This window comes from Petaurus breviceps, unplaced genomic scaffold, assembly GCF_028583685.1.
Source record: "Petaurus breviceps papuanus isolate PSGF00001 unplaced genomic scaffold, PetGlider_PUasm1.0 90750, whole genome shotgun sequence".
Lineage (NCBI taxonomy): Eukaryota > Metazoa > Chordata > Mammalia > Diprotodontia > Petauridae > Petaurus > Petaurus breviceps.
Window position 1 is genome coordinate 9366763 of NW_027187335.1, and position 27454 is coordinate 9394216.

The 27454-nt window shown below is 40.1% G+C and overlaps 1 protein-coding gene across 5 annotated transcripts in view; it reads left to right on the forward strand.

The window, feature by feature from the left end:
* Positions 1-25529, forward strand: part of LOC138145868 (CMRF35-like molecule 8) — a 27388-nt gene extending 1859 nt beyond the window's left edge. Inside the window, exons 2-7 of one of the 5 annotated variants that reach the window (XM_069067478.1) lie at positions 5807-6115; positions 8363-8486; positions 10732-10847; positions 15252-15289; positions 15968-16111; positions 25331-25529. In XM_069067478.1, coding sequence (XP_068923579.1) covers positions 5807-6115; positions 8363-8486; positions 10732-10847; positions 15252-15289; positions 15968-16111; positions 25331-25459 — 860 coding nt within the window. In that variant the 3' untranslated portion in view covers positions 25460-25529. The remainder of the gene's footprint in view (positions 1-5806; positions 6116-8362; positions 8487-10731; positions 10848-15251; positions 15290-15967; positions 16112-25330) is intronic. The other 4 variants (XM_069067480.1, XM_069067479.1, XM_069067482.1 and 1 more) reach the window with 4 other exon arrangements.
* The last annotated feature ends 1925 nt before the right edge of the window (positions 25530-27454 follow it).

A 27454-nucleotide genomic window follows, 5' to 3' on the forward strand; every position in this document is an offset into this window, starting at 1 on the left:
AAGGAAGGAAGGAAGGAAGGAAGGAAGGAAGGAAGGAAGGAAGGAAAAGAAATATCTATCTAGTTATGTCAAAAAGGAAATGCAATTAGTCTGTTCTTGTTGAAAACCATTTTGGCTTGGTGGTCAGTACTTCCCTTTTTTTATGATTATAAACATCCCTTTTGCAATGTATCCTAGAATGATGTTGGGAATCGAATTCAGACTCGTTGACCTATAGTTTGTAGAGTCCAAATTCAACCCTTTTTTTGAAGTTTATGACACTTACTTTTCTCTTGTCCTACAATCACACTTTCTTCAACTCCATGACCTTTCAAAAAATCACTGAAAACATTTCAGTAATGGTATCTGTCAATTCTTTCAACAGTTATCCCAGGATGTAATTCATTAGAACCCTGAGAAGCAAAGTTAAAATGGAGTCATTCTGCTTTCTCATTTTCTTCCATTCTCATTTTTGCCATCCACTTGCAGAAACAGTACTATTTCTTCTTTGATGTTTCTCCTGTCCCTCTCATAAGTTTAAAAAAAAATAACACCACTTTTTTCGTTGTTCTTAGTACTCATTACCAGCCACTGCTAATTCCAGGCTTTAATGCTTCTGACATTATTCTTCCAAGACTATGCCAGCGTTGTATTTAGGTTCTATTACCTGCTCTTGCCTTTAGTTTCTGTATGCCTTTTAAGAACTGAGCTGGCTCATGACTTCCTTGTGAAGCCACAATAGTCTCTTAAGACAGCTCCACCTTTTATTCCTCATCAGAATCATTTCTATTTCAACCTTCAAATTTTTTTTTCTACATTGAACATGCTACTCTCTAAATAACTAGCTCAGTAGCTATTTTGGGAATTTTTCCCCTTTCCTCTTCATTTGCAGCATAATAACCTCTTGATCAAAATCCAGGCAAATATATATTTCTGATACTCTACCTATGGTTTCGAGAGCCCCATCATTCCTATAATTTAATCCATGGTCTAGAAGTCTATATTCTACTTTCAGATACCAACTTAGCTGTTCATTTCTCAAACCTATTTTCTCTTCTGAAGCCCTACCAATATTAATGGAAATAACAATTACCTACCTAAAATATTTAGTTTCTTACCCAGGAGTTCATAAACCTTATGCAACACATGACTGAGCCCTTGCCTACCCACCTACCCCCAAGACCTTGGTCTCATAGAAACCAGGCCCAATCCTGGGGACCTGACCTCAAGAGGCTCATTTTCTCTCTTTGGCTCACTAGATTCTGCCTTCAGTTTTACTCTGGGGAAATATCCATAGTAAAGTCTCCTAAATATACATAGCAGGATTTTGATCTCCTACAGAGGCAGAAAATATACAATGTACATTGGGTATGGACCAGCTTTTATTTTTGTCCCCCACAAAAATGCCTAATGAGAGCCCAGAAATACATAAAACACTCAAGTGGTCTATTAGAGTATCTCCGAAAGATAAACATATTTTGGGAGATGAGACGCTAGATAGAGATAGAGATATATAGTATAGATAGCGTTTTCCCATGGACCTGTACTATCTGAGTAACTCACAGCAATAGCAAGGTTGGTAAGGTTCAGATCTCTTCCCTACCCTTTCCCACCCACCCCCACCACACACACACACACACACACACACACACCATGACTTTAGTCCTTCAATTACAGGGCAGTCCTCTATCAGCAACACTCTGCTGTGTCCAAGAAACATGGTGGAAAGATCTTCCTCTAGGAAGCTGAAACCCCAAAGCTCAAAGTCAGAAACTCTCAACCTTGAGGTTACCCATTTGGTAGTTCCCAAATTTGGTACCACTTAGGAAATCTCCCTTCTCTGGCTCAAAAGCTAGATTTGGGGATCACATTGCCAAGGCAACTCAAAATTCGCCATCATTCACAGAAGAGTTTAAGGGCTCACAAACAATATCCATGACCTAATTTCTTAGACATAAACAGAACTGCTTCTGCCATTTATTGGTCAACTAAAGGACACAATTTGTTTGAAGCAAACTGAAACATCAAAGTAAAGAAGTCCCCTGCTATATGCCTTGGCTGCAAGTCAGTATTACCTGCTCTTGAGGGGATAAAAGAAGAGAGACCCCTTTCCCAACCACCTTAATTATACTCTAAAAGAAAGAAAAAGAAAAAGAATAGAAGGAAGAAAGAGAGAGGTGGAGAGAGAGAGAGAGAGAGAGAGAGAAGGAAGAAGGGAGGAAAAGAAGAAAGAAAGAAAGGAATGAAGAAACAAAACAAGTATTTTAAAAATAGGGGTGGTTAGGTGGCACAGTGAATAGAGCACCGGCCCTGGAGTCAGGAGGACCTGAGTTCAAATGTGGCCTCAGACATTTAGCACTTACTAGCCATGTGACCTTGGGCAAGTCACTTAAACCCAATTGCCCTGCCTTCCCCCCTCCAAAAAAGCAAAAAAAAAGTAATCATATTTTATTTTAGCATTTATTTTATAAAATTTTGAGTTCCAAGTTCTCTCTTTCACTCCAGTCCCTCCCCCCACCCACTGAGAAAACAAGCAATATGATATCAATTATACATGTGAAGTCATGAAAAATATATTTCTGTATTAGCCATATTGGAAAAAGAGCAAAAAATAAAGTAAAAAAAAGTATACTTCGATGTGAACTCAGAGTTTTTAAGTTCTATCATATTTCTTACCTTCTCAGTGGAAAGGGAAGGGGAAAAATTTGCAACTCAAAAAAAAGAATGTGAAAAATAAATAATGATTTTTTTTTTTTAATTTAGGGGCAGCTAGGTGGTGCAGTGAATAGAGAACAGGCCCTGGAGTCAGGAAGATCTAAGTTCAAATCCAGCCTCAGACACTTAACACTTACTAGCTGTATGACCTTAGGGAAGTCACTTAACCCTGATTGCCTGGCCTCTGTCCTTAAAAAAATTTTTTAAAATAAGAGTTCTGGGGGCAGCTAGGTGGCACAGTGAATAAAACACTGGCCCTGGAGTTAGGAGGACCTGAGTTCAAATACAACCTCAGACACTTAACACTTACTAGCCATATGACCTTGGGCAATTCACTTAACCACAATTGTCCTGCCTTACCCCCTCCAAAAAGTAAAAAATAAAATAAAAGTTCATCAGTTCTCTCTCTCTGGTTGTAAATAGCATTTTTCATCTGAGTCATTTGGAGTCATCTTGGATCACTGTATTGATCAGAGTGGCTAATCTTTAACAGTTGATCATCATTAAGAATATTGTTAGGGGTGGCCAGGTACCACAGCGAGTAAGAGTACCGGCTCCAGTGTTGAGAAGACCTGGAGATCGAATCCCGGGCTCAGACACTTAGCACCCACCCAGAAACACCTGGCCGTGTAACCTTGAGCAAATTACTTAACCCCAATTGCTTAGGGGCAGCCAGGTGGCTCAGCGAGTAAGAGCACTGGCTCCAGTGTCGGGATGACCTGGATCAAATCCGGGCTCAGATACTCAGCACCACACCCAGAAATAATAACTGGCCGTGTAACCTTGAGCAAGTTACTTAACCCCAATAGCTTTAAATAAATTTTAAAAAAAAGAATATTGCTGTTACTGTGTACAATGTTCTCCTAGTTCTATTCACTTCACTTTGCATCAGTTTCTATCTTCTCAAATTTTTCTGAAACCATTCCCTTCATTCCTTATAGCACAATAGTATTCCATCATAATCATGTAACACAACTTGTCCATCCTTTTCCCCAATTGATAGACATCCTTTCAATTTCTTTGCCACCACAAAGAGAGCCTCTATAAATATTTTTGGGCATATAGTTATTTTCCTTTTTTCTTTAATGTTTTTGAGATACAAATCTGGCAGTGGTGTTGCTGAGTCAAAAGGTATGCACAGTTTTATAGATCTAAGGACATAGATCAAAATTGCTCTCCAGAATGGTTAGACCAGTTTGCAACTCCACCAACAATACATTAGTGTACCTATACATCCCCTCCAACATTTATCATTTTCCTTTTCTGTCATGTTAGCCAATCTAATAAGTGTGAGGTGGTACTAGAATTGCTCTAATTTGCATTTCTCTAATCAGTAGTGATTTAGGGCATTTTTTCATATGACTATTCATAGATTGAATTTCTTCTTCTGAAAACTGACTGTTGATATCCTTTGACCATTTATCAATCAGGTAATCACTTGTATTCTTATAAATTTGGTTCAGTTCCCTCTATATTCAAGAAATGAGGCCTTTATCAGAGAAACTTTCTACAAATTTTTCCCTCAATTTCCTACTTTCCTTCTAATTTCAGCCACATTAGTTTTGTTTATGCAAAAACTTTTTAATTTTATGTAATCAAAATTATTCATTATATTTCCCATAATCCTCTCCATCTCTTTGGTCACAAACTCTTCCCTTATCCATAGATATAACGGGTAAATTTTCCATGCTTCCCTAATTTGCTTATATCATTCTTTAAGTTTAAATCATTTACTCATTTTGACCTTAACTGAAATTATGAGATGTTGGTCTATGCCCAGTTTCTGCCAAAACTGCTTTCCAGAAAAACAAACATTTATTGTCTACTATGCGCCAGACACTATGCTAAGCATTATCTCTTTTGAGATAACCTTGGGGGGTAGATACTATTATGATCCCCATCTTACAACTGAGGAAACAGAAACAATCAGACATCAAGTGACTTTCCTATGATTGCACAGTTAGTGAGTATCTGAGACCAGATTTGAATTCAGGTCTTCCTGACTCCAGGTCCCTGATTCTATCCACTGTGTCACCTGTCTCAGTAGGCTAACAGAGCAGCTGAGTAACACCAAGCAGTAATGCCCAGCAGGCACCAAGAGACCATGACCAACTGAAGTTAGCTGCCAAGCAGTCACTAATAGCCCATACCAGCAATCACAATGAGATCAATGGGAATTAGAAACATGGAAATATTCCACCCAGTGGGGAGCAGGCCAAATGAAAGTAGTTAAATGGTATCACTAGACTGCATCTTTGGTCCTACAGTGTTGAAGGCTTGAATTGCCCCTCCATATGAGTGCTGTGTTTTCCAAATGTGCAACCTTCATATCTGATACCTAGGTATGACCATTCTCCATATTTATGCTGTGTGTTTCTGGGACAGTATGCTCTAGGTTAATGGTGGAGAGGAAGGTAGATGGAAATGTTTTATTGTAACTTTTCTTACTATGCTAGTTCATTAAGTGCTTTTTCTTTCAACAGATTATCCTCTATTTGACTAAAGAAAAGTGGTTTTGAATAGACGTGTACCCACAGAAAAACTTTAACCAAAAGTATGAATATTCCATGTGTGATAGAGGGGTACCCCAGGTGCTACAGATGTTGGTGACAGAAAGTACTCTACTACAAACATTTCCTTTTACCAATGAGGAAGCTAGGTTGAAGCAATGAGGGGGAGTAGTGACTTCACAAAGTCAAAGTGGTAGAATTAAAGACTTCCACCCAGGCCTCTTGTTTTATAGTCTTATGTTCTATCCAATTCACCATCTTGTCTCCTGGTTTCCTAAAGACAGCTTCCTATGTGGAGTCACAAGTATAGTCATTGTACTATGGTATCTAACACTTAGGGAACAGTATTCCACTTTTTGGTTTCTCTCAGGAAAGCAAAAGAAACAAGAACAGAGACTCTAACCTTCAGCTCCTAGACCAGGGCATGATCATCTGATCCTCTCTGTCTCTGAATCTGATAACAGTGTGCTGTGTCTCCCTGGCTTCTACATCAGGGTGATGGCTTCTGATGAAATATTTAAAGGGAAAGAAGTTTGTGGGGTACCATTCACTTTGGTTTAGACCTTGCACATGGGATAACAACACGGGTTTGTATTTTCCAGATTGCTTGGCTCTGTCTGGCCCCAGTGAGGTGAGAGGCATTGTAGGAGAATCCCTGACTGTGCAGTGTTCCTATGAAGAAAACTACAAGACTACAAAGAAAGAATGGTGCAAAAAAAGAATGATGTTTTTTTGTAGCACAATTACTGACACTCAAAAATCAAAAGTGTCCATCAAAGATGATCCTGAAAACCAAATATTCACAGTGACCATGGAAAATCTCACTGAAGCTGATGCAGGAGAGTATCAATGTAGGATTGAACAAAATTTGTTTGATATCAAATTCCCGATTACTATATCTGTTTCTCCAGGTAAGAGGGATATTTCTCCCAGCCTCCAGAGCTTATGAAACCAAGAATTATCACCCACATCCCACCCCCACAGCTTAAGGCCGTAAAACCAGTCCAAAACTAGTTGTTGGCAACTCCAGCTAACATGTGTGTATGTGTGCTTGGGTACAGGTATGTACCTGTTTACCTCTTTATCCATGTAAGTTGGGCATGAGTCCCAAAGCTCCTGAGGTCATTATCAATGGAATCCAGAAGACCTCCACTGGAGTGGCTGAGTCCTCCAGTTCCCACTCTGTTCCCTCATGCACATGGACTGAGCTGGGAAACTTACCCAGAAGTGGCCCCTGTACCTCTAGAACCGTACTAGACCCCACCTCCACCCTGAAAGGCTGATGATCCCCCTAGGCAGGAAAGGAAGAGGGGAATATGATATCTAATGTAGCCTAGTCATAATTAAGAACTGGGAGATGTTCCCTGGCTCTGAGAAGTCCCAGGCTCCAGCTCTCATCCAGATTTTTATCTCCATGAAATTCCAAACCAAGCCCTAATCTCTCTCCAAACCTTGATAGACCCAAGAATCTAGCCACCTCCTGTACTATGTGTTCAATCTTCTAATCCTGTAACCATTTGTAATGGGAATGTAAATTTTAAAGATCTTCCCTGCCCCTAGGCTAAAGTGCATCTGGAGCCTGGGGTGGGAGGCTTGTTTTTCAGTAGATACTTCTTGATTGGCCAGTGGGTCCAGAAGGTTGTTACATTCTCTGAGCCAGGAGAAGGCTGTATAAGCCCTGATGTGTAGCTTTGTTTTGGGGCTCACTTTGAGAAGTGTTCTGTGATTTGATCTGGATTCTGGGAAGCTGTTGTCCAGAGCCCCCCGGCTTTGAAAAACCCAGATGTTGATTTGGTATGGATGTAATGGCTGGACAGTTTGGAAAGCTGTCTACTTGATCTGTTTCTGTCTTGATACTTCTGCCTGTATACTTTGAAGTTTGGGGTGCTGACCTTTTTCCCCTGAACTAGGTAAATGATACATATCTGACTGATTAAAGTAAGCTTGTTAACCCATTTTGAGTTGCTTTCCTTTCTCAAAGCAGATCCAAGAACCTGTATTGGCAGCAAACCCTGGGGACGCTTGGGGTGCTTGCTGCTACACCATTAAGAAATCTTACATCTCCATAGAGATGTAAGATTTTCAAGGACTTTCTCCCCAAGTGTTATTATACAGTACTTAGTCATATAAGTATTATTATCCCCATCTACAGGTGAGGAAGCTGAGTCTTAGAGTGGTTAAGTTATTTGTTCTAGTCATCACCACAGCTAATAAGTACTAGGAGTGGAATTCAAACTCTGATCTTCTAATGCTCTTTGCAGTGGGCCACCTTGGATCATACTGTCATGAAACAACAAAGGAAGAGGTTGTCCAGACCTCTTAAAGGACCCATGCCACTGGTCACTGCACTATGAGTTATATCTGCTGTTGTGAGAAAAAGAAAAAAAAGGAACCAAAGTCAGCAAAGAAGCTGCTCTGATCACCTGAAAACACTCAGTGTTGACTTTTTCCCTACCCTGACTTCCAGCTCCTCCCCACTGAGTGACCCATCAATCTAGTGAGGGTTCTCTGTATAAGCCCTCTATCCTTCAACCCATCAGGCAAAGATTGAGGAGAAGAATGTAGAACTTCGAGATTTATCTAAGTGGCCTTTTGCCGGGGTCTAGGCCAAGGGTTTTTTGAGTCTTGGATCCCTTTGGCTGTCTGGTGAAGCCTATGGACCCCTTCTTAGTAATGTTTTTAAAGGTCTAAAATAAAATACATGGGGTTACAAAGGAAACCAATTGTACTAAAATACAGTTATACAAAATAATTTTTAAGAACAAAGTCACATTGGGCAGCTAAGTGCCACAGTAAATAGAACACTGACCCTGGAGTCAGGAAGACCTGAGTTCAATCCAGCCTCGGACATTTAACAGAAAACTAGCCATGTGACCTTGGGCAAGTCACTTAACCCCAATTGCCCTCCCCCCTCCAAAAAGAAAAAAAAAAAGAATAAAGTCACAGAGTCCTGGTTAAGAACCCTTGATCTCGGCACATTTTGTGGGATTGGTGAAGGGTAGTCCTTCCTTCTCCAGCAGGTCTTATCCCTCAGAGTCATCTATCTGACTGCTTTCATGAATCATAAACTCTATATAAAATGAAAATATACAAGTGTTTGCATGAGAAAAGATGAAGGGACAGTGCCTTGGACTTGATTTGAATTTTCCTTTTCCTAGCATCCACATTAGCTTCAAATAGATATACAACTACATCACCAACAGATATACCAGTCACAGACAAAATTGAAATAGGTGAAAAGAAGACCTCAAAAAAGATTTCTGACCCCATGCAACCCCCAAGGTAAGGATAAATTCATTCTCTTTCCCCCAAATCATCTGCTTTTCTGAATTTTCCTATTATTCTTAAAGGCATCACTCTCCTCTCAATTTCCCAGGTTTGCAAACTTGGTACCTTCCTTAACTTCTTACTCTCTTACACCAGACATATAATCAGTTGTCATTTCTTGTCTTTTCTACCTTCACAAAATCTCTTGCATACTTCCCCTTCTCTCCATGCACACAGCTTAGTTTCTGGACCTTATAACCTCTTACCTGGACTATTGCAACAGTCTTCTGGTTGGATTCCCTGACTCTAATAAGATTCCTGGATTCTCCTCTCCAATCCACCCTCCACAAAACTGCCAAGGTGACCTTCCTATAATGCAGTTTTGACCATGTCATTTCCCTGCTCAATAAACTACAATGGCTCCATATAACCTCCAGAATCAAGTATAATGTATTTGATTTGGCATTAAGGTTCTTCACAACCTGGAGCCTGTACTTCCTTTTCAGTTTGCTCATACTTTACTCCCCTCCATACTCAATGATACAGAGATACAAGTCCACTTTCTATTCCTTGCACGTAATACTCCGCCTCCCTTTTTGGAGCCTCTGTGGATAAGTTCACTTACAGTTGATGCACGCATTGCCAGAGCTAGCTCAGTGTTTGGGAGGCTCCAAAGCAAAGTATGGGAGAGAAGAGGTATCAGACTAACTACCAAACTGAAGGTCTACAGAGCCGTTGTGCTGATCTCATTGTTGTATGCCTGTGAAACCTGGACAGTCTACCAATGCCATGCCAGGAAACTGAATCAGTTCCAATTGAATTGTCTTAGGAAGATTTTGAAGATCATCTGGCAGGATAAGGTACCAGACGCTGAGGTCCTTACTCAAACTAAACTGCCAAGCATTTGCACTCTGCTTCAGAGAACACAGCTCCTATGGGCTGGCCTTATTGTTTGAATGCAAAATATACACTTGCCAAAAAGACTGTTTTATGGAGAACTCACACAGTGCAACATTCACATGGTGGTCAGAAGAAGCAATACAAGAACACTCTCAAGGTCTCTCTTAAGAACTTTGGAATTGATTGTGTGACATGGGAGACACTGGCACAGAACCACTTAGCATGGCATCCCCACATCGGAGAAGGTCATGTGCTCTGTAAACAAAGCAGAATTGAAACAGCTCAAAGGAAACACAGATGTGCAATTTAGAGTATCCGCCCCAAATGTGCACACAGACTATTTGTGTCCAATCTGTAGTAGAGCATTCCGAGCTCAGATTGGTCTGATTAGCCATAGTCAGACACATTGAAACTTGACTTTAGCATAGTGATGTCATTTTGGTCCTATTCAAGAGTGAAGGACAACAACCAAACAACCCCAGTTTGACCTCCACCTCTTGACATCCCTTGGATTTTTTCAAGGTTTAGCTCAAATGCTACCTTCTACAGGAGACCTTTCCTGGTCCCCCCAGCTGCTAGTGCCTTCTCCTCTAAGACTACCTTCTCTTTGTGTATCTTATTTATCCATTTAATTACTTGCAGTCTCCCACATTCAAATGAAATTCCTGAAGAGCAGCCATTATTTTTTTTTTTATATTTTTGCCTTTCTTTGTATCTTTAGCACAATGCCTAGTGTAGGTACTTAAAAAATTCTTAGTGATTGATTGAGTCACAAAACCATAAAATATCAGAGGTAGAAGGATCTTAGAGACTACTTAATGCAACCTTAATTTAAATTTGATTAATTTGAAGAAAAAGAAACTAAGTCCTAGAGCTAAGGAAGTTATTTTCCCTAGGTCACACAACTATTGAGCAGCAAAGCTTGAATGAAGGCCTGGTTTTCTTAGGCCTCAGTTCAATACTCTATTACCTGTCCCAATATGGAGAGTACATTTATGTCCAGAAATAGGCACATACTTTTACTCTCATGAATGACAATCAAAGTTCACAGTTGTATCTTTACATTTTTGAAATGTAATTGGTCTTATCAACCTGGCTAAACTTCTCCCTTCTATGGCAAATATAGGGCCAGACCTTGACTCTATATTTGGTTATTCGTTAACAAGAGAGCCTTCTTAGTTGCCAATAAGTTTTTCTTTGCATCATTCTCGAAGTGTTGATTATAATCATCAATCCAGTTCTGGCAGGTCAGTTTTCCAAGTGCAGATGGGACATGGGATGTGTGCCTGGACAGGAAAGAAGGAGGGGTGGAAGAAGGAATTAGGCCCTCAACTACTTTGGATTTTCTTTTTTTTTTCAGTAGATCTGGGATTCTTGACAATCCTGGAATGCTGCTCTTGATCCTGAGTCTCTTGATTATTTCATTGTTGGGAGCTTTGTTTTTGGCTTGGAGAATGATGAGGAAACAAAAGAAGAGTGAGTATGCCACCCCAGGCCATGGCTTTTTTTTCTTTTTTTCTGTTAATTTTTTTCAATTATACAGTATTTTTGTCTCTCTCTTCCCTGCTCCATTAAAAAAAAAACCTTGTAAGAGATATGAATAGTTAAACAAAAAAAAGATACTTATATTGGTCATGTCCAAAAACCCTTCACCTTTCTGTCATGAGGTATCACCAGTCTCCTGAAATCATAGTTGATGAGATTTCCTTAAGTCTTTCAGAATTGTTCATTTTTACAATATTAGTGTTTTAGTATAAATTGTTTTCCTGGTTCTTCTCACTTTACATCAGAAATCTTCCCAGTTTATACAAATCATCCACTTTATTATTTCTTATGGAGCAATAGTATTCTATTACATTCATATACCACAATTTGTTCAGCCATTTACCAATTAATTGGCTTAGATTCTAGTTTCTAATTCTTTGCCAGCACAAAACAAGCTGATATAAATATTTTTGTGCATATATGGCCTTTTCCTCTTTCTTTGACATCTTCATTTTATAGGCCAAGCAATGCTATCAGTGGGTCAAAGGTTACATAGTTAAGTAATTTTTTCAAATTGCTTTCCAGATACCATGTTTCTTTTCCCCTCTGCTCCACCAGGACTCTCTATCCTTCACTCCTTCCTTCCCTAGGATGTATATCCAATAGTAAGCCACCTAAGTTTATCTTGAGCTCCTTGGAGCATTAACGGTTTGGAGTGAGGTAGATGCTTTAACCATAGCCCCTCTCTACTTCTAAGGCTCTCCAAAAGAAGAAACTCAATACAAAAGCCATGAGAAGTTGTGAAGTGGGGGGACTCAGTAATCTTCAGAGGAGGAAAGAAATAGATCTTCTCTATCTTTCATATGGGAAATTTTCCTTGCCCCTCCATGTCAAACCCTGCAGTCTCACTCACATGCTCTGGTTTCCCACTGTGTATTTTTAGCTTTTGGGGAAGGAAGTAGTTGGTTCTCAGTGACTTGTTTCACAGGCTGAAGAAGAATCATTTCCTCTGTTTGGTAGCTGGAATTATATCATTTTCCTCCAATTTTACTATTAATCAATCATGTAGAAGTCTTTCTCAGACCCATTTAACTTTAGGGCACTGGGTAGCCTGGGCACTTTTCCCTAAGAGCCCAATGGTCCCATTTCTCCCTTTTAGAAAAAGTAACTCTCAGTAAAACTGCTATATTCTTGATTTAGGGCTACAAGACTCCCATGCCAGTTGACACCCTTATTTTGCCCCAGATATAGTCAAGTAAACTTTTCAACCCACCTGAAGTTTCTCATACTCAATTCATACTTATCTCCTCCTTTCTTCTGAGAATATCTTTTCTCTTCTCTGCTCCCCTAAACTCATCCTCAAGAATATTATTACTCAAAAGCTGCCTCTTCCAGAACTACTTTCTACTAGACTACACTGTCCAGCTCTGGTCAGTCCAATCACTCCAGTAAATCCCACCTGATGCCAGCTTATCCTGGTCAGTTAGAGAGGTGGGAAGTGGGGTGAAGGGAATAATCATGAATAGAAGGGTGGGGAGTCAATTAGGTGACCCTATGATCTTTAATTAGATCTTTGTTTTTGACATGAACAGTGGCTGGGGGCCAGGTTTCCAAAGAGGGAAGAGAACAGCCTATGTACCACTCAGGACCCTGAAGTTAAAAAGGCCCAGGAGACATCCCCAAGTGAGATACTGTAAAGTTTTGGAGGGAAAATAAAACAGGAATGTGTCATGGTCTTAGCTGCCAGTCAGAGGCAGTAGTGGCCCTCTGGCTTGTCAAATAGCCCAAGAAAGCAGACTACTTCCCTAGGCAACACAGTGACAAGAGAGCCGGTCCTAGAATCAGAAAGACCTGAGTTCATAGCTGGCCTCAGACACTCCCTAGCAGTATAATCCTGAGTAAATCTTTTAACCTCTGACTGCCTCAGTTTCCTAATCTGTAAAATGGGGATAATAATAGTTCCTACCTCAAAGATTGCTGTGGGAAACAAATGAGATATGTGGAAGGTATTGTAGAAATTTTAGTTATTATTATTATTACTTCCCTAAGAAGTACACAAAGGGGCCGGCAAAGTGGCACAATGAATAAAGCGCTGGCCCCGGAGTCAGGAGGACCCGAGTTCAGTTTTGGCCTCCGACATTCAACACCCACACAAAAAAACTAGCCATGTAACCTTGGGCAAGTTACTTAACCCCAATTGCCCTCCAAAAAGCAAAAAAAAAAAAAAAGTACACAAAATAAAATTAAAGCATGTGAGCTGCTAGGCTAGAAGTGTTACCATCAGGGAAATCACTGAGAAAAGTGAGGGGCAATAGGATGTATATGAACCTATTTAAAGTTGACTATATATAAATATACATAAATTTTTAATAAATTATATAATTTATATAAAATAATATTTTATATTTTAAATATGTAGGTAAAATGCCTCACTTTTTAGATTAGGGCCACTAGACATCAAGGATTATATCTTTCCCTTCTGATTCCTTGTCACACCCAAGTGGTGTCATGACATCAACACATTCCTGGCCACCATCCCAAGTCCCAGTATGATACTCTGCCTATAGAATTAAGTATGTAATTGTATCTCACTAGACAAGTTGTGAACTACCCTTTCCTCACCACAACTCCCTTTGAAAGTCTTTCATCTTCCTCTCCAAGGACAGAGATGTGGGAGAGCAGAGATATGCTGAAAAAAAATGGACAACTCTAGGACAATGACAGAATGAGTGAATAAATGAATGAATGAAAAGACAGTTATTAAAGGTTTACTTCAGGCAAAAGCTCTGTAAGTTTTTGCTGGACATCAGGGAAAATCATGATTACGACTCCTTGAAATGTGATCCCAAGGGAGATGATTGAGTCAGAGAACTTTATCAATAGAAAATATGTGGATCTCGGGGCAGCCAGGTAGCACAGCGAGTAAGAGCACCGGCTCCAGTGTTGAGAAGACCTAGAGATCGAATCCCGGGCTCAGACACTTAGCACCCACCCAGAAACACCTGGCTGTGTAACCTTGAGCAAGTTACTTAACCCCAATTGCTTAGGGGCGGCCAGGTGGCTCAGCGAGTAAGAGCACTGGCTCCAGTGTCGGGATGACCTGGATCAAATCCGGGCTCAGATACTCAGCACCACACCCAGAAATAATAACTGGCTGTGTAACCTTGAGCAAGTTACTTAACCCCAATTGCTTTAAAAAAAAAATGTGGATCTCTCCAGCTTGAATGGTTTCAGTAGTGTACTGGCTAAAGAAAGAGGAGTAGTCATGTTGGGCTAGATGACCTCTTGAGATCTGTCTCAAAATAAGTGAGAGAGAGAGAGAGAGAGAGAGAGAGAGAGAGAGAGAGAGAGAGAGAGAGAGAGATTGAGGATCTGTGGGTCAGGAAGACATAAAGTTAAGACCCAACTATGACACATATTGGCTTTGTAACTCCTGGGCAGGTCACATGACTTTTTGATGACCTTAGACAACTTTCTAATTCAGAAGTTCTTAATTTTTTTTGTGGCATGCATCCCTTTGGTACTCTGGTGGAGCTTATGGATTCCTTCTCCAAACAATGTCTTTAAATGAATAAAATAATATATATGGATTTCCAAGAATCTCTTCTCCAAATAATGTCTTTAAATGCATAAAATTACATATGTGTGTATGTGTCTGTACATACATATGTATACCACTCAGGACCCTAAAGTTAAGAAGGCCCAGGAGACATCCCCAAGTGAGAAACTATAAAGTTTGGGAGGGAAAATAAAACAGGAATTAGGGTGGGTGTGTATGGATTTCAAAGGAAACTACACTGAAATGAAGTCTTCTATTAAAAACACACACACACACACACACACACACACACACACAAAACAGATCAAGGACCTCAACTTAAAAACCCCTGCTCCAAGATGATAAGTTGTAGAAAGGGTGCTGCTCTGTATTGATAAAGAGAATTTCCTCATTGAAAGTTCTCTATAACAAAGAAGTCATGAGTCCTCCTTAGAGGGAGATAGCAGAGTATACAGAAAAGAGCACAAGTGCTGCTTAGAGAATCTGGGTTCATCTGCTACTTCTAACACTCACTTTAAATATGATTTTAGGCGAGTTACCTAAACCCTTCCTGGGACAGTTTCCTCAGCTATCAATTGAAGGAACTGGACTAAATGGCCCATGATGTTCCAACCAACTCTAGATCCATGATTATAAGGAAAAATAAAAAGAGACATCAGTCTCAGATTCTACAAGGCGCTCCTCTTTGAAAATGAACATATTTTCTCAATTGCAGGTTGCCCCTGCCTTTCCTCCACCCTGTCCTGTTTCCCCTTTTTCCTTTTAATTAATGATTCTATTTCTGAGCCCATCCTTACTCTACACACTGACTCCTAACCATCTGTGTTTCTTTTTAGCTGGTGAGAAGTCCATGGTGTTTCTGGACTCTAACCAGGTAAGAGAAGTTATGGTTTGAGGGAAATTAAGATTCCCCTCCCCCTATTCTTTCCCTGATAAGCAGAGAAGCAAAGAATGCAGCAATATAATGTCCCTTGGCACAGTGGAGTCTTCCTTTATTTTGATCCATTCATGTAAAGAAGTGGTGTGGTCTAGTAGGCTGGCTTCAGAGTCAAGAGCATGTGACTTATACGTAAGTCTGTGTGACCTTAAGCAAGTCAAGGCCCTGAGCATCTCTAAGACTCCATGTTGCAAAGAGGGAAAGGACCTTGCCTCATTAAAAAAAAAGTTCATTATATTAATGCAATTAATCATAGACCCAGTCTCTATTCCTATGCCTAACAAAGAAGGTGTGGAAATAATTCCCAATCAGGACCATAGACATCATGTTTGGGGGCTCAGGTTACCACCTTCCTTACTCTAAGAGAAATCTGCTGATAAGGGATAACAATCTAACTAGGCTTTTGCCTAGGCAGAGAGGAACTGGGGTGAATTTGGAGGCAAGGACACAAAGGCTACAGTAAGGTATATGGGGCATTCAGAGGCAGAGTCAGTAGGCAGAGACAACTGGCTCAGCCAGGATGGGAGATAATCCTCAGTGAGAAATTCTGGGTCTGGCCATTGACATGAAACTGTCCAATGTGCCGACAAACCCCTGTGCCTTGCTCCTGAGCAGCCAAACAATGAACCTTTTCACTTGAATCCGGAGCTACAGGAGGGACCCAATGAACCCTGCTACTCGAATATAGAGCTACAGGAGAGACCCTCGAATCAGGATTCACCCATCCAAAGCAATCCAAGTGTAGAATACAGCCCTGTGGTAAGTATTGGAGTCTTCCTCTCTGTACATATGTTCTTCTCCTTATTCCCAGTATTAAGGATTTTAAAGGCATCTGGGAAAGGGAATATTCACAAAACTTGAGCAGGTTTGATGTCATGGACTACAGCAACTTTTGATATGGCCAACACAGGATGAAAAAAAAGCATAGTAAATATGGATTTTTGCCACACACATGATGTGCCTTATTGGGCTTGGTGCCCCTGCTTTGAGAAGTGACTGAGATTGAGGATTAAGTTATAGTATCAGTGAGGAAAGGTGGGGGTGGCTAAGCAATACAGTCCTGGCTGCAGCTTAAGAATGTCAACACAAGTTCTAGTCAGGGATTGCCAATGTTCCTGCATGTTTTGGTTTTTAGTTGTTGTTCTGAAGTTTCAGTTTTTGTTTTTTACCTAGATTCACTTTGATCTCTGACTTTCATTTAAGTTCAACTTAAGTTCTATCTAAGAACAGAGGAGATCACCTACATCAATCTAGTTCTAGAAGGGGGCCTTAGATGACATCTAGCTCAACCCCATCACCTTTCAGATAAGGAAAGTGAGGCCTAGAGAGGATTGCTCAAGATCTCACATTGATAGTAATAAGTGAGATCTGAACCCAGGTCCTATGATTCCCCCTGAAGTGGTACCCTACAATTGAAGCAAACATTCTCAAGTCAATAAGCATTCATTAAGTGCTTTCTATCTGATAATCACTGTCAATACAAATACAAGCAGAAAGAAGAGCTCCTTACTTGAAGATATGTACATTCTGATGGGGGAAGGCAACACATAAAAAGAAGTCGAAATGGGGAAAACCCAACCCTAGGGCTGGGATGGGTGGCAGGATGGGAACAGTATAGTAGAGAAAATTCAGAGCATAGCCTGGAGAGGAATGAAGACATGGCTGGCCTGGTGGTGCCCTCTTTAAATGGAGATTCTGGAGGAGCCGATCAGTCAGAGGGAGATGCTGCAAAGGTAGAGGGTACTGCTGATGTATGAATTCCAGGGATCTTGGCGGGAGATTCCAGGAGGAAGAGCTTTCTAGAGGAAGTCTGGATAAATTCTGGAGAGGAATGAAGACCTCTTTTAAAATACCCTAACTTGGAGGCAGCTAGGTGGCACAGTAAATAGAGCACCAGCCCTGGAGTTAGGAGGACCTGAGTTCAAATCCAGCCTCAGACACTTGACATACTTACTAGCTGTATGACCTTGGGCAACTCACTTAACCCCATTTGTCTTGCCTTCTCTCCTCCAAATAAATTAAAATTAAAGGGGCGGCTTGGTGGCGCAGTGAGTAAGAGCGTTGACCCCAGAGTCAGGAGAACCCGGGATTGGTTCCAGCCTCAGATACTTAACACCCACACAAAAAAAAAAAAAAAAACTGGCTGTGTAACCTTAAGCAAGTTACTTAACCCCAGTTGCTTTAAAAAAAAATTAAAATTAAATTAAATACCCTGATTCATGGGTGAAAATTTTAGGGGAGTGAAAATTCCAGGAGTTCATGACATCATATGCCACCTCAGAGAGGGGCAAACTTTAGAGAATAGTACTACACATTGGTCCTCCATATGCTAGAAAAATATGGACAGTAGCAGACTTACATACAGCATGGAATTCTCCAGTGCCATTGTTTCTGCATCAGGAAGAAAACAAAATTACTCTAATGTCAAGGACTCTTATGCCAGAGGGGTGATCCTCTATCACTTCTGTACTCCAAGTTTGGCACAAAAAAAAATGGCATTTCTAGTCCTAACTCTCAGATAGGAACATTCTTCTAGGTCATAAATAGGGAGACACCACTAAATTAGCTATATCCAATGCCATTGGCATTGATTGGTACAGTCTGGCTATACTTCTGCATGTAGAACAATCAGTCAATAAAAAGTAATTAAGGACCTATTATGTGCCAGTCATTGTGCTAAGTGCTGGGGATACAAAAAGATTATTAAAAAAATACAGGGAGTCAAGATGGCAGACTAGAAGCAGGACCTCCCCACTGTTCTGGCTTCCACCTTCCCCAATTCATGTAAAAAGGGGACTCTAAGCAAACTTTGGAGCTGCAGAACCCACAAAATGACACAGAAAAGCTAACCTCCCGCTGAGGACAGCCCAGCAGGCCAGCAGGAATCGGCCAGAGCAGTGCTCTGGGAGCAGAGCCCAGCCCCACCCCGAGGCTTTAGACCCAGGGTGGGCCTGACCAGCCACTGGCCAGAGGGACTCCAGATCAGCAGCAACTGTGGCCATTTCCAGATTTATCAACACATAGATTCGAAGGACAAAGTGAGAGGTCAGTGCAGGCTGGACTTTGGGACCCAGTAAGTGGGAGTGCGTTGCTTTTGCCCCCGGGGCAAGAAGCCTCTGAGACGCTGGCATAGCCAGCCAGCACCACCTGGCAGCTTCAAGTGTAGGGGGACCAAGCACCAGTCTGAGGGGTAATTGCTCTTGCTTTAACCTGCTTGGATCTGGATTGTAGTCTAGGGTGGAGGGCCTGGGGTGTGTGTCCTGCTTGTCAAAGTGTGTGGAGACCTCAGAGAGGGCTACCATCTAATACCTCCAGCAGCTGAGAAAACCCCAGCGTTTGGGACAAAATCTCCCCTGTCTGGTGGCAGAGTCCTACTGTGGCAAAAAGCCCAGGGGTCAAGTGACTGAGGGACGACATGACCAGGCAAAGGAAACAAAGCAGACAGAAGATTCCAACATTAGATTCCTATTTTGGGGACAAAAAGGAGAAAAGCATGGAACAGGAGGAAGACAATGAAGTCAGAACTCCTGCACCAAAAGCTTCAAAGGAAAATACAAGCTGGTTACAGGCCATAGAGGACCTTAAGAAGCAAATAAGAGGAGTGGAGGAAAAAATGACAAGAGAAATGAGAACAATGCAAGAAAATTACGAAATGAGAGTCAACAGCCTGAATGAGGAAAATACTACCTAAAAAAATAGACTAACTCAAATGGCAAAGGCAATGAGGAGAAGAATGCCTTAAAAAGCCAAATTTGCCAGATGGAAAAAGAATCTCAAAAGCTCAATGAGGAGAATCATTGCTTCAGAATTAGATTGGAGCAAATGGAAGCTAATGACTTTATGAGAAATCAAGATGCTGTTAAACAGATCCAAACAAATGAAAGAATAGAAGGCAATGTGAAATAAATACCTCATGGGAAAAAAATCACTGACCTGGAAAATAGATCCACGAGAGAGAATTTCAAAATTATTAGACTACCTGAAAGCCATGATCAAAGTAAGAACCTAGAAATGATCCTCCAGGAAGTTCTCAAAGAAAACTGCCCTGATGTCTTAGAAACAGAGGGCAAAATAGAGGTTGAAAGAATCCACCAATCACCTCCTGAAAAGGATCCCAAAAAGAAAATTTCTAGGAATATTATAGCCAGGTTCCAGAATTCCAAGATTAAGGAGAGAATATTACAAGCAGACAGGAAGAAAGAATTTGAATATTGTGGAAATACAATCAGGATAACCCAGGATCTGGCAGCTTCTACACTGAGGGATTGAAGGGCTTGGAATATGATATTCTGGAGGTGAAAGGAGCTGGGATTAAAACCAAGAGTCACCTACCCAGCAAAACTGAGTATCATGTTTCAGGGGAAAATATGGTCATTCAGTGGAATAGAGGACTTTCAAGCATTCTTGCTGAAAAAACCAGAGTTGAATAGAAAATTTGACATTCAGATACAAGAAGCAAGAGAAGCATGAGAAGGTAAACAGAGAAAAGAAATCATAAGGAACTTATCAAAGTTGAACTATTAACATTCCTACATGGAAAAAACAATAATTGTAACTGATGAAATTTTTCTCAGTAGTTGAAGGGAATAGAAATATATATATATATGTGAGGGTATATGGGCATATGAATACATATGTGAATGTGTGTATATGTTTACAGGTATACATAGAGGGCACAGGACCAACTTAACAGGAAGGGATGAAACTTAAAAGTTGAAATTAAGAGGTGAGAGAGGAATATAATGAGAGGAGATGGGGAGAGACAGAATGGAGTGAACTATCTCATATAGAAGAGGCGAGGGAAAATGGTTACAATGGAGGGGAAGAATAGGAAGGCAAAAGGGAATGGGTCAACCTTATTCCCATTGAATCTGGCTTGAGGAGGGAATGAAATACACACTAAATAGGGTATCTTACCCTCCAGGAGAGTAGGGGGGAAGGGGTCAAGAGGGGGGATGATGGAAGGGAGGGCAGGCTGGGGGGAGGGAAGTTGGAAGCACCCACTTTTGAAAAGGGACAGGATCAAAGTAGAGAACAGAACAAGTGGAAGGTGGGATAGGAGGGAGGGAAGTATAGTCAGTCTTTTACAATATCTCTACTATGTTATTGTTTTGCATTAGCCACACATGTACAACCTATACTGAACTGCTTATCTTCCCAGTAAGGATGGGTGACAAGGGAGGAAGGGAATGATTCTGGAATTCAATGTTTTAAAACCAAATATATATATATATATATATATATATATATATATATATATATATACTATCATTAATACTATTTTACATATAATTAGGAAATAATATATACAGGCACTGGGGCATAGAGATCCACTGGAAAAGTCAAAAGGGGTATGGGAGAAAATATGGGAGAGAGCAGATTGTAGGAGGGACATCCTGTGGGACTGCTATTTTGGGGCGGTGGGTAGTGGGAAAATGGGGAGAAAATTTGTAACTCAAAATCTGGCAGAAATGAATGATGTAAATCAGAAGTTAATGAAGCATTGGGAAAAAAAAACAGCCCTAAGGTTTCACCTTATCTGCTACAAATTGGCAAAGGTGAAAAAGTTGGAAATATTCAATGTTGGAAGAGTTGTAGGAATATTGGGCCACAGGTGGACTGTTGGTGGAGCTGTGAATCCATACAGTCATGTTGAAAAGCAATTTGGAATTATGCAAATAAAGTGACTAAAATGCTCATAAAAAACAAAAAGTTTATGCTCTCTTTGGATAGTTTTTTTTTAACTGGCCCAATGGTGAGAAGCTGGAGAAAATAATATAGAGAGAATATGTAATCTATGAACTAAAGTTGATGAATAATTGAAAATTGCCTCTAGAATTATATTTATATGATTTCAGTATAATAAAAAATTTTAATGATTACAATAACTCAATCAAAAGGCAGAGCTAAGATAGCAAAATATAAGTTGAGATCTAAATGAACTCTCACAACACCCCCCTTATAACCTATCCTAGGGATAGGATAAAAAAAAAAGAGAGAAGAAGAAGAAACAGAAGAAAAGGAGGTGGGGTGGTTGGTGGCTCAGTGAATAGAGCATTGGCCCTGGAGTCAGGAGGACCTGAGTTTAAATCCGGCCTCAGACACTTAACACACACACACACACACACACACACACACACACACACACACAAACTAGCCATGTGACCTTGGGCAAGTTGCTTAACTCAAATTGCCCCAAAAAAAAAAAAAAAAAAAAAAAAAAAAAGGACGTGGGGAAAATGTACAGTTCATAATCATAACTATTGAATGTGGATGAATGGGATGAGCTAACCCAGAAAATGGAATTGTATAGTAGAATGGATTAGGAATCAGAATCCAACAATATGTTGTTTACAAGAGATATACTTAGGACAGAATGATACATAGAGAGCATTGAAATGAAGGAGTGGACAGAGTCTATTATACTCAGGTGAAGTAAAGAGAGCAGGGGTGACAATTATGGTCCCAGAGAAAGCAAAACAAACTTAGACCAAAAGGTACCATAGACAATGAAGTATTATTTTCTAAAAATGTGACAAGTTTCTCTGATAAATGCCTCATTTCTCGTTTCTCAAATATATATGGGACTGAATTGAATTTATAAAAAAATAAGTCATTCTCCAATTGATAAATAATCAAAGGATATGAACAGGCAATTTTAAGAAGAAGAAAATCAAAACTATCTATGTCAATTGTATAAAACACTCTATATCCCTACTGTTTAGAGAAAATGAAATTAAAACAACTCTGAAATGCCACCTCACAATATCAGAAATAATAAATACTAGAGAGAAAGAGGAAAACTTAGATGCATCAATGAAATACTGGTGAAGTTGTGAACTGGTCTGATCATCCTGGAGAACAATCAAAAACTATGCCTGAAGAGCTACAAAACTGTGCATACCCTCTAAGCCAACAATAGCATTATTAGGTCTGTAACCCAAAGAGATAAAAGAAAAAGAAAAAAAGACTGATATGAACAAAAATATTTACAGTAGCTTTTTTTGATGGCAAAGAATCAAAAATTGAGGGGATACTCATCAATTAGGGAATAGTCAACAAGTTGTGGCATATGGTTGTGATAGAGCATTATTGTACTATAAGAAATTACAATGGGGGTAGTTTCAGAAGAAAAAAAATGGCAAGTGCTACATGAACTGATGCAAAATGAAGTGAGAAGACCCAGGAGATAATTGTGCACAATAAGAACAATGTTGCAATGATGATCAACTGTGAAAGACTTAGATACTTTGATCAAACATAGTGCTCCAAGACAATTCCAAAGGACTCATGATAAAAAAAAATTATCCACCTCCAGAAAGAGAATTGATAAACTCATAGTACAAGTTGAAGTGTAATTTTCTTGCTTTATATTTTGCAATATGGCTAATATGGAAATATTTTGCATGATTTCCCATGTATAATTCATATTATATTGTTTATTTTCTCAGTGGGTGCAGGAGGGGTAGAAGGGAGAGAATCTGGAACTCAACATCTAAAAAGAAAATGTTAGAAATAAGAAATAAGTATTTTAAAATAAAATATTGGAATGATTAATTTTTATATTAAAAAATTACAAAAAGACAGTCACTGCCTTCAAGGAGCTCACAATACAATACGGGAAGCTACAAGGAAATCATTAACAGAGGGAAGGTATTAGAATTAAGATGGCATTAGGAAAGGTTTCCTGTAGAAGATGAGATTTTATATGAGACTTGATTTTATATGAGCATCTTGTTTGTGGAACTGCAAGAAGGCCAGTATCACTGTATCAAAGAGTACTGGCGGGGAGCAAAATGTAAGAAGACTGTAAAGGTAGGAAGGAGCTAGGTTAAGGGCTTTGATAACCATACAGAGGCATTTATCCAGTAATAGGGAGCCACTGGAATTTATGGAATAGGGACATGACATGGTCAGACCTGCCCTTCAGGAAAATCATTTTGATGGCTGAATTGAAGATGGATTGGAGGGAGGGAATGGGAAGTGGGGAGGGTTGTGGCTGGAAGACCCACCATCAGCCTTTTGTAATAGTCCAAGCATGAGGTGATGAAGTCCAGCCCCGTGGTTGGCTGTATCAGAGGAGAGAAGGACCCATATTTAAGAGGTATTACAAAGGTGAAATTGACAGGTCTTGGCAACAGATTGGAAATGAGGGGTAAGAAATAGTGAGTTGAGGATGACAGCTAATTCACAAGCCTGGGTAACTTGGAGGATGGTGGTATATGCCATAGTAATGGGAAAGTTTGGAAGAATATAGGGTAGGGGTGGGGAACCTGTGGACTTGAGTCCACATGTGGCCCTCTAGGTCCTCAAGTATGGTCATTTGACTGAATCCAAACTTCACAGAACAAATCCCCTTTATAAAAGGATTTGTTCTATAAAACTTGGTGTAAAACCCTAGTGTGGGGTTTAGGAAGAAAGGTAATGAGTTTGGTTTTGGAGATGTTAAGTTTAAGATATTCCATTCAAAAGGTATGAAAGGAAATTGGAGAATGTGAGACCAGAGGTCAACAGAGAGGTTAGGCAGGATAGGTAGATTTGAGAATCATCAGTATAGAGATGGCAATTAAATTACATGGTTGCTGATGAGATCACCAAATGAAGTAGTGTAGAGGGAAAAGAGAAAAGGGGCCAGGATAGAACTCTGTGGTACACCTACAGTGAGTGGGTTTGACCCAGAGGAGCATATCCTTGATGAAGTAAATGCCCTCAAGTGCTCTAGAGTAGTCTGACCTTATTGCTTCCGTAAATGAGACTCCTTTTGGAGGGAAGGGGTAGGGTATTCTCCTCCATGGTACAGCTGAGGAAACTGAGACACAGAAAGGGTATATGATTTGCCCTAATATCACAGTTAAATCAGAAATCAAGTTTGAGGGGCAGCTAGGTGGCACAGTGAATAGAGCACTGGCCCTGGAGTCTGGAGGACCTGAATTCAAATTTGGCCTCAGACACTTAACACTTACTAGCCATGTAACCTTGAGCAAGTCACTTAACCCCAATTGCCCTGCCTTCCCCCCTCCAAAAAAGCAAAAAAAAAAAAGAGTAGAGATCAATTTTGAAACTCACCAAGGATGCCCCATTCACAGCCCAGTTCTCTGGAGGGACTCCCCTTCAAACTGCCTACCCAATAACCCAAGAAACACCAAGTTAGACTCTAGTTAATCTTATTGTAGAATTTAGAACCAATGAAGCTTGATTCATCAGATGAAACCCTCAATGATTCCTAAGTGAGGGACTTTATAGCCTTTCATTTTGTGTACATTTCTAACTCTTCTATGGCATGTAGGCTAGAGAGAGAATGTGGAGAAAATTGAGAGTTATAGGTTCCTGTGCTGGAAAAGGAAAGATATGGGGAAGGGCTTTCAAAAAATAGCTTGGCAGGGTAATGATGAGGGATGAGAAGAAAAGGAGGGCAGAAAACCCAGTTACAGGGATTGTGAAGTTTTGATTGCCAGGATCAGGTTAGGAGTTTGCAGAATCGCTGTCCCTGAAACAGGTGCTGATTCAATGGGGGATTCTTAAATTTGCTTCTATCTTAATCCCTCATTGGTTGTGTGATATTAGAATGAGTCATTTAACCTCTCTACATGTTTCCTCACCTATCCCATCTGTTCTGTGTGATTCTTATCCTACCCCAATTCAGTATGTCCATCCAGCAGTTGCCTTGGCCAAGGGACTAATGAGGACAAGTTAGGTTGCATCTGTAACACATTTTGTGATCTCCCACATAAAAATCAAGGATAGATACAGATGTACTAACAAGGAGATAAGATATATGGGGAGGAATAGCCATATCAGCCAACTATCTCAGAAAAAAGCCAATAATACTGGGGTAATCTCTGGTATCACATCAGCGATATCTTATGGAGGAGGTCTTGATTAAGTCATCCCTGCTCTCACTTTCCATAGGTGCTTGAGAAATACTGATCTAAGCTGACTATTCATGCCCCACTAAACATATTCCCTTTATTTCTATAGATTACTGCTCAAGAACAATCTGTTACATACTCCATCTTAACTTTTCCCATGGACAACCAGAATACAGCTTTGGAGACACAGGAGTACCCAGAGGAGAAAACAGAGTATAGTACAATAATGAAGACATAGGCTTGAACCCAACTGAAGTCCAGCCCTTTGGATAAAAACATAAATAAACTTATCTTTCTTTTTCCCAGGAGCTTATATATCAATTTTGTATTGTAATGGGGTCTCAGAAATAGTTATGTGGCACATACAAATATAAGTAACTAAAAAATGGCTGGTGGGAAGGTGGGAAGAGGATAACTTCCATTTTAGACCCAGGCAGAATGGCATATGAGAAGGCAGATCCATCCTGGGATCAGAGAACTTGGTTTCAAATCCTGTTTCTTTTTGACTCTGAGCCCTTATTCTGACGCTAGTTATTCAATGGAACCTCTTTAAGCCTCAATTTTCTTACCTATAAAATAGGACTCATAATATTTACATTAAATGTAATAATATTTAAATTATCTCCCTCACAGGGTTGTTGTAAGGAGAACATTTTGTTTAACCATAAAGTTCCATAGCAGTATGAATAATTATTGTTATATGCTATGATACCCCATAAAACCCCAGGGCTGGGTGCTGGGGGCCCTTAATCTTGGTCACTCTCCTCTCTATTTTCAGCTCTCCTTCCCTACCCCCTAGAAGAGTGGCAACTGAGAATACATAAGCAATGGTGGTCACACTGAGGACCAATAAGAAACATCTACTCCAAAGGGAACCAAATGAGAATATTAAGGTCCAATTCTCTCTTTTTTTGTATCTTTTCCTTGGCATGATTTCAGTTGCTTATTTTGCAATGAAAGTGGGAAATACATTCCCTTCAAGGCCTGTAGGACAAGGCATGGATTTAGAAGTGGAAGAAAGCAATGAAGCCAAGATTATGATTCTCCAAGGTGTTGGAAAAAGATGGGCTGAAATTTCAGCATCCATGGGATTTATGAATGATGGTATAATGGTGCAGTACAAATGCTACACACACTGTATTTGTTAATCACTAAGACTTGGGCTATTCAAGACACTCCCAGAAGAGGAGTGCAGTGGGATTGCATATACTGAGTTCCAACACTCTCCAATTTTTCCTGCACTTTTGTTCCCACCTTCTCTTTATTCCCTCCTCAGTCTTCAGCCATGCAACATTTAGGCATTCAAGTCAGTCAGTCCCTGGTAATTTTTATTATAATGGTAGGGAAATACTAGGGTTAAGATACTCTGCAGATAATAGTAGTATTAATTCAGTTACTCAGCACAGTTTTAGCTTTATAGTACCAATCAATCCCTCCTTAGTATATCCATTTGCAGTTCAGGTTTGACAACACCCATCCATCTTCCTAGGCTTTGCTTATTTCACTCTGCTATTAGTCACCTTCGAGTCAGACAACTTGGAATGGAGTACCACCTCCACTTTCAACTAACTACGCAATCCTAGGTTAGTCACTGGACCACTTGGAAGGTCATCTGTAAAATGAGAATAATGGGATTTAGAGCTAGAGAGGAGCTCAGACACCATTGCCAATCTTAGAGACTGTTGAAGAAATAATTCTGTAGAGGTTTGCTTATCAATTGTAATGGGGACTCAATGTTGGCATTTTCATAAGACTCTCCTAATTGGTGGAAAGATCCATAACTCATACCTCTGTACCTGAATGAGGGATAGAGTTGGCAAGAGGTTAGGAGAGGAGAGATGTTTGATTTTTTGGCTTCAGGCTTTGAGAGGCCACACAAGGTGGCAAAACAGAGCATTTAATAATCTCTCTCTCCATAACCAAGGAGAGTCTTATGCAAATGCCAACCTCGAGCCAGAAAGGTTATATAAATATATATCTGGGGAGACTCACCATAGATTCCAAGTCAAGCCTGAACAGTATGATTCTATTTGTTGGTTTAAAAAAAGCAGAATATTTACATAACCTTGGAAAAAATATAATCAATGATGACAGGCAAGTATGGAGGTGGGGGGAAGGACAGAGCATAGAAAGTTTGGAGATTAATGAATCTATAAAACAGCACACAAAATTAATGGATTCATTAAGAACCAAACCACTAAGGATTAGCAACTTTGTGGGGGTCTTTGCAATA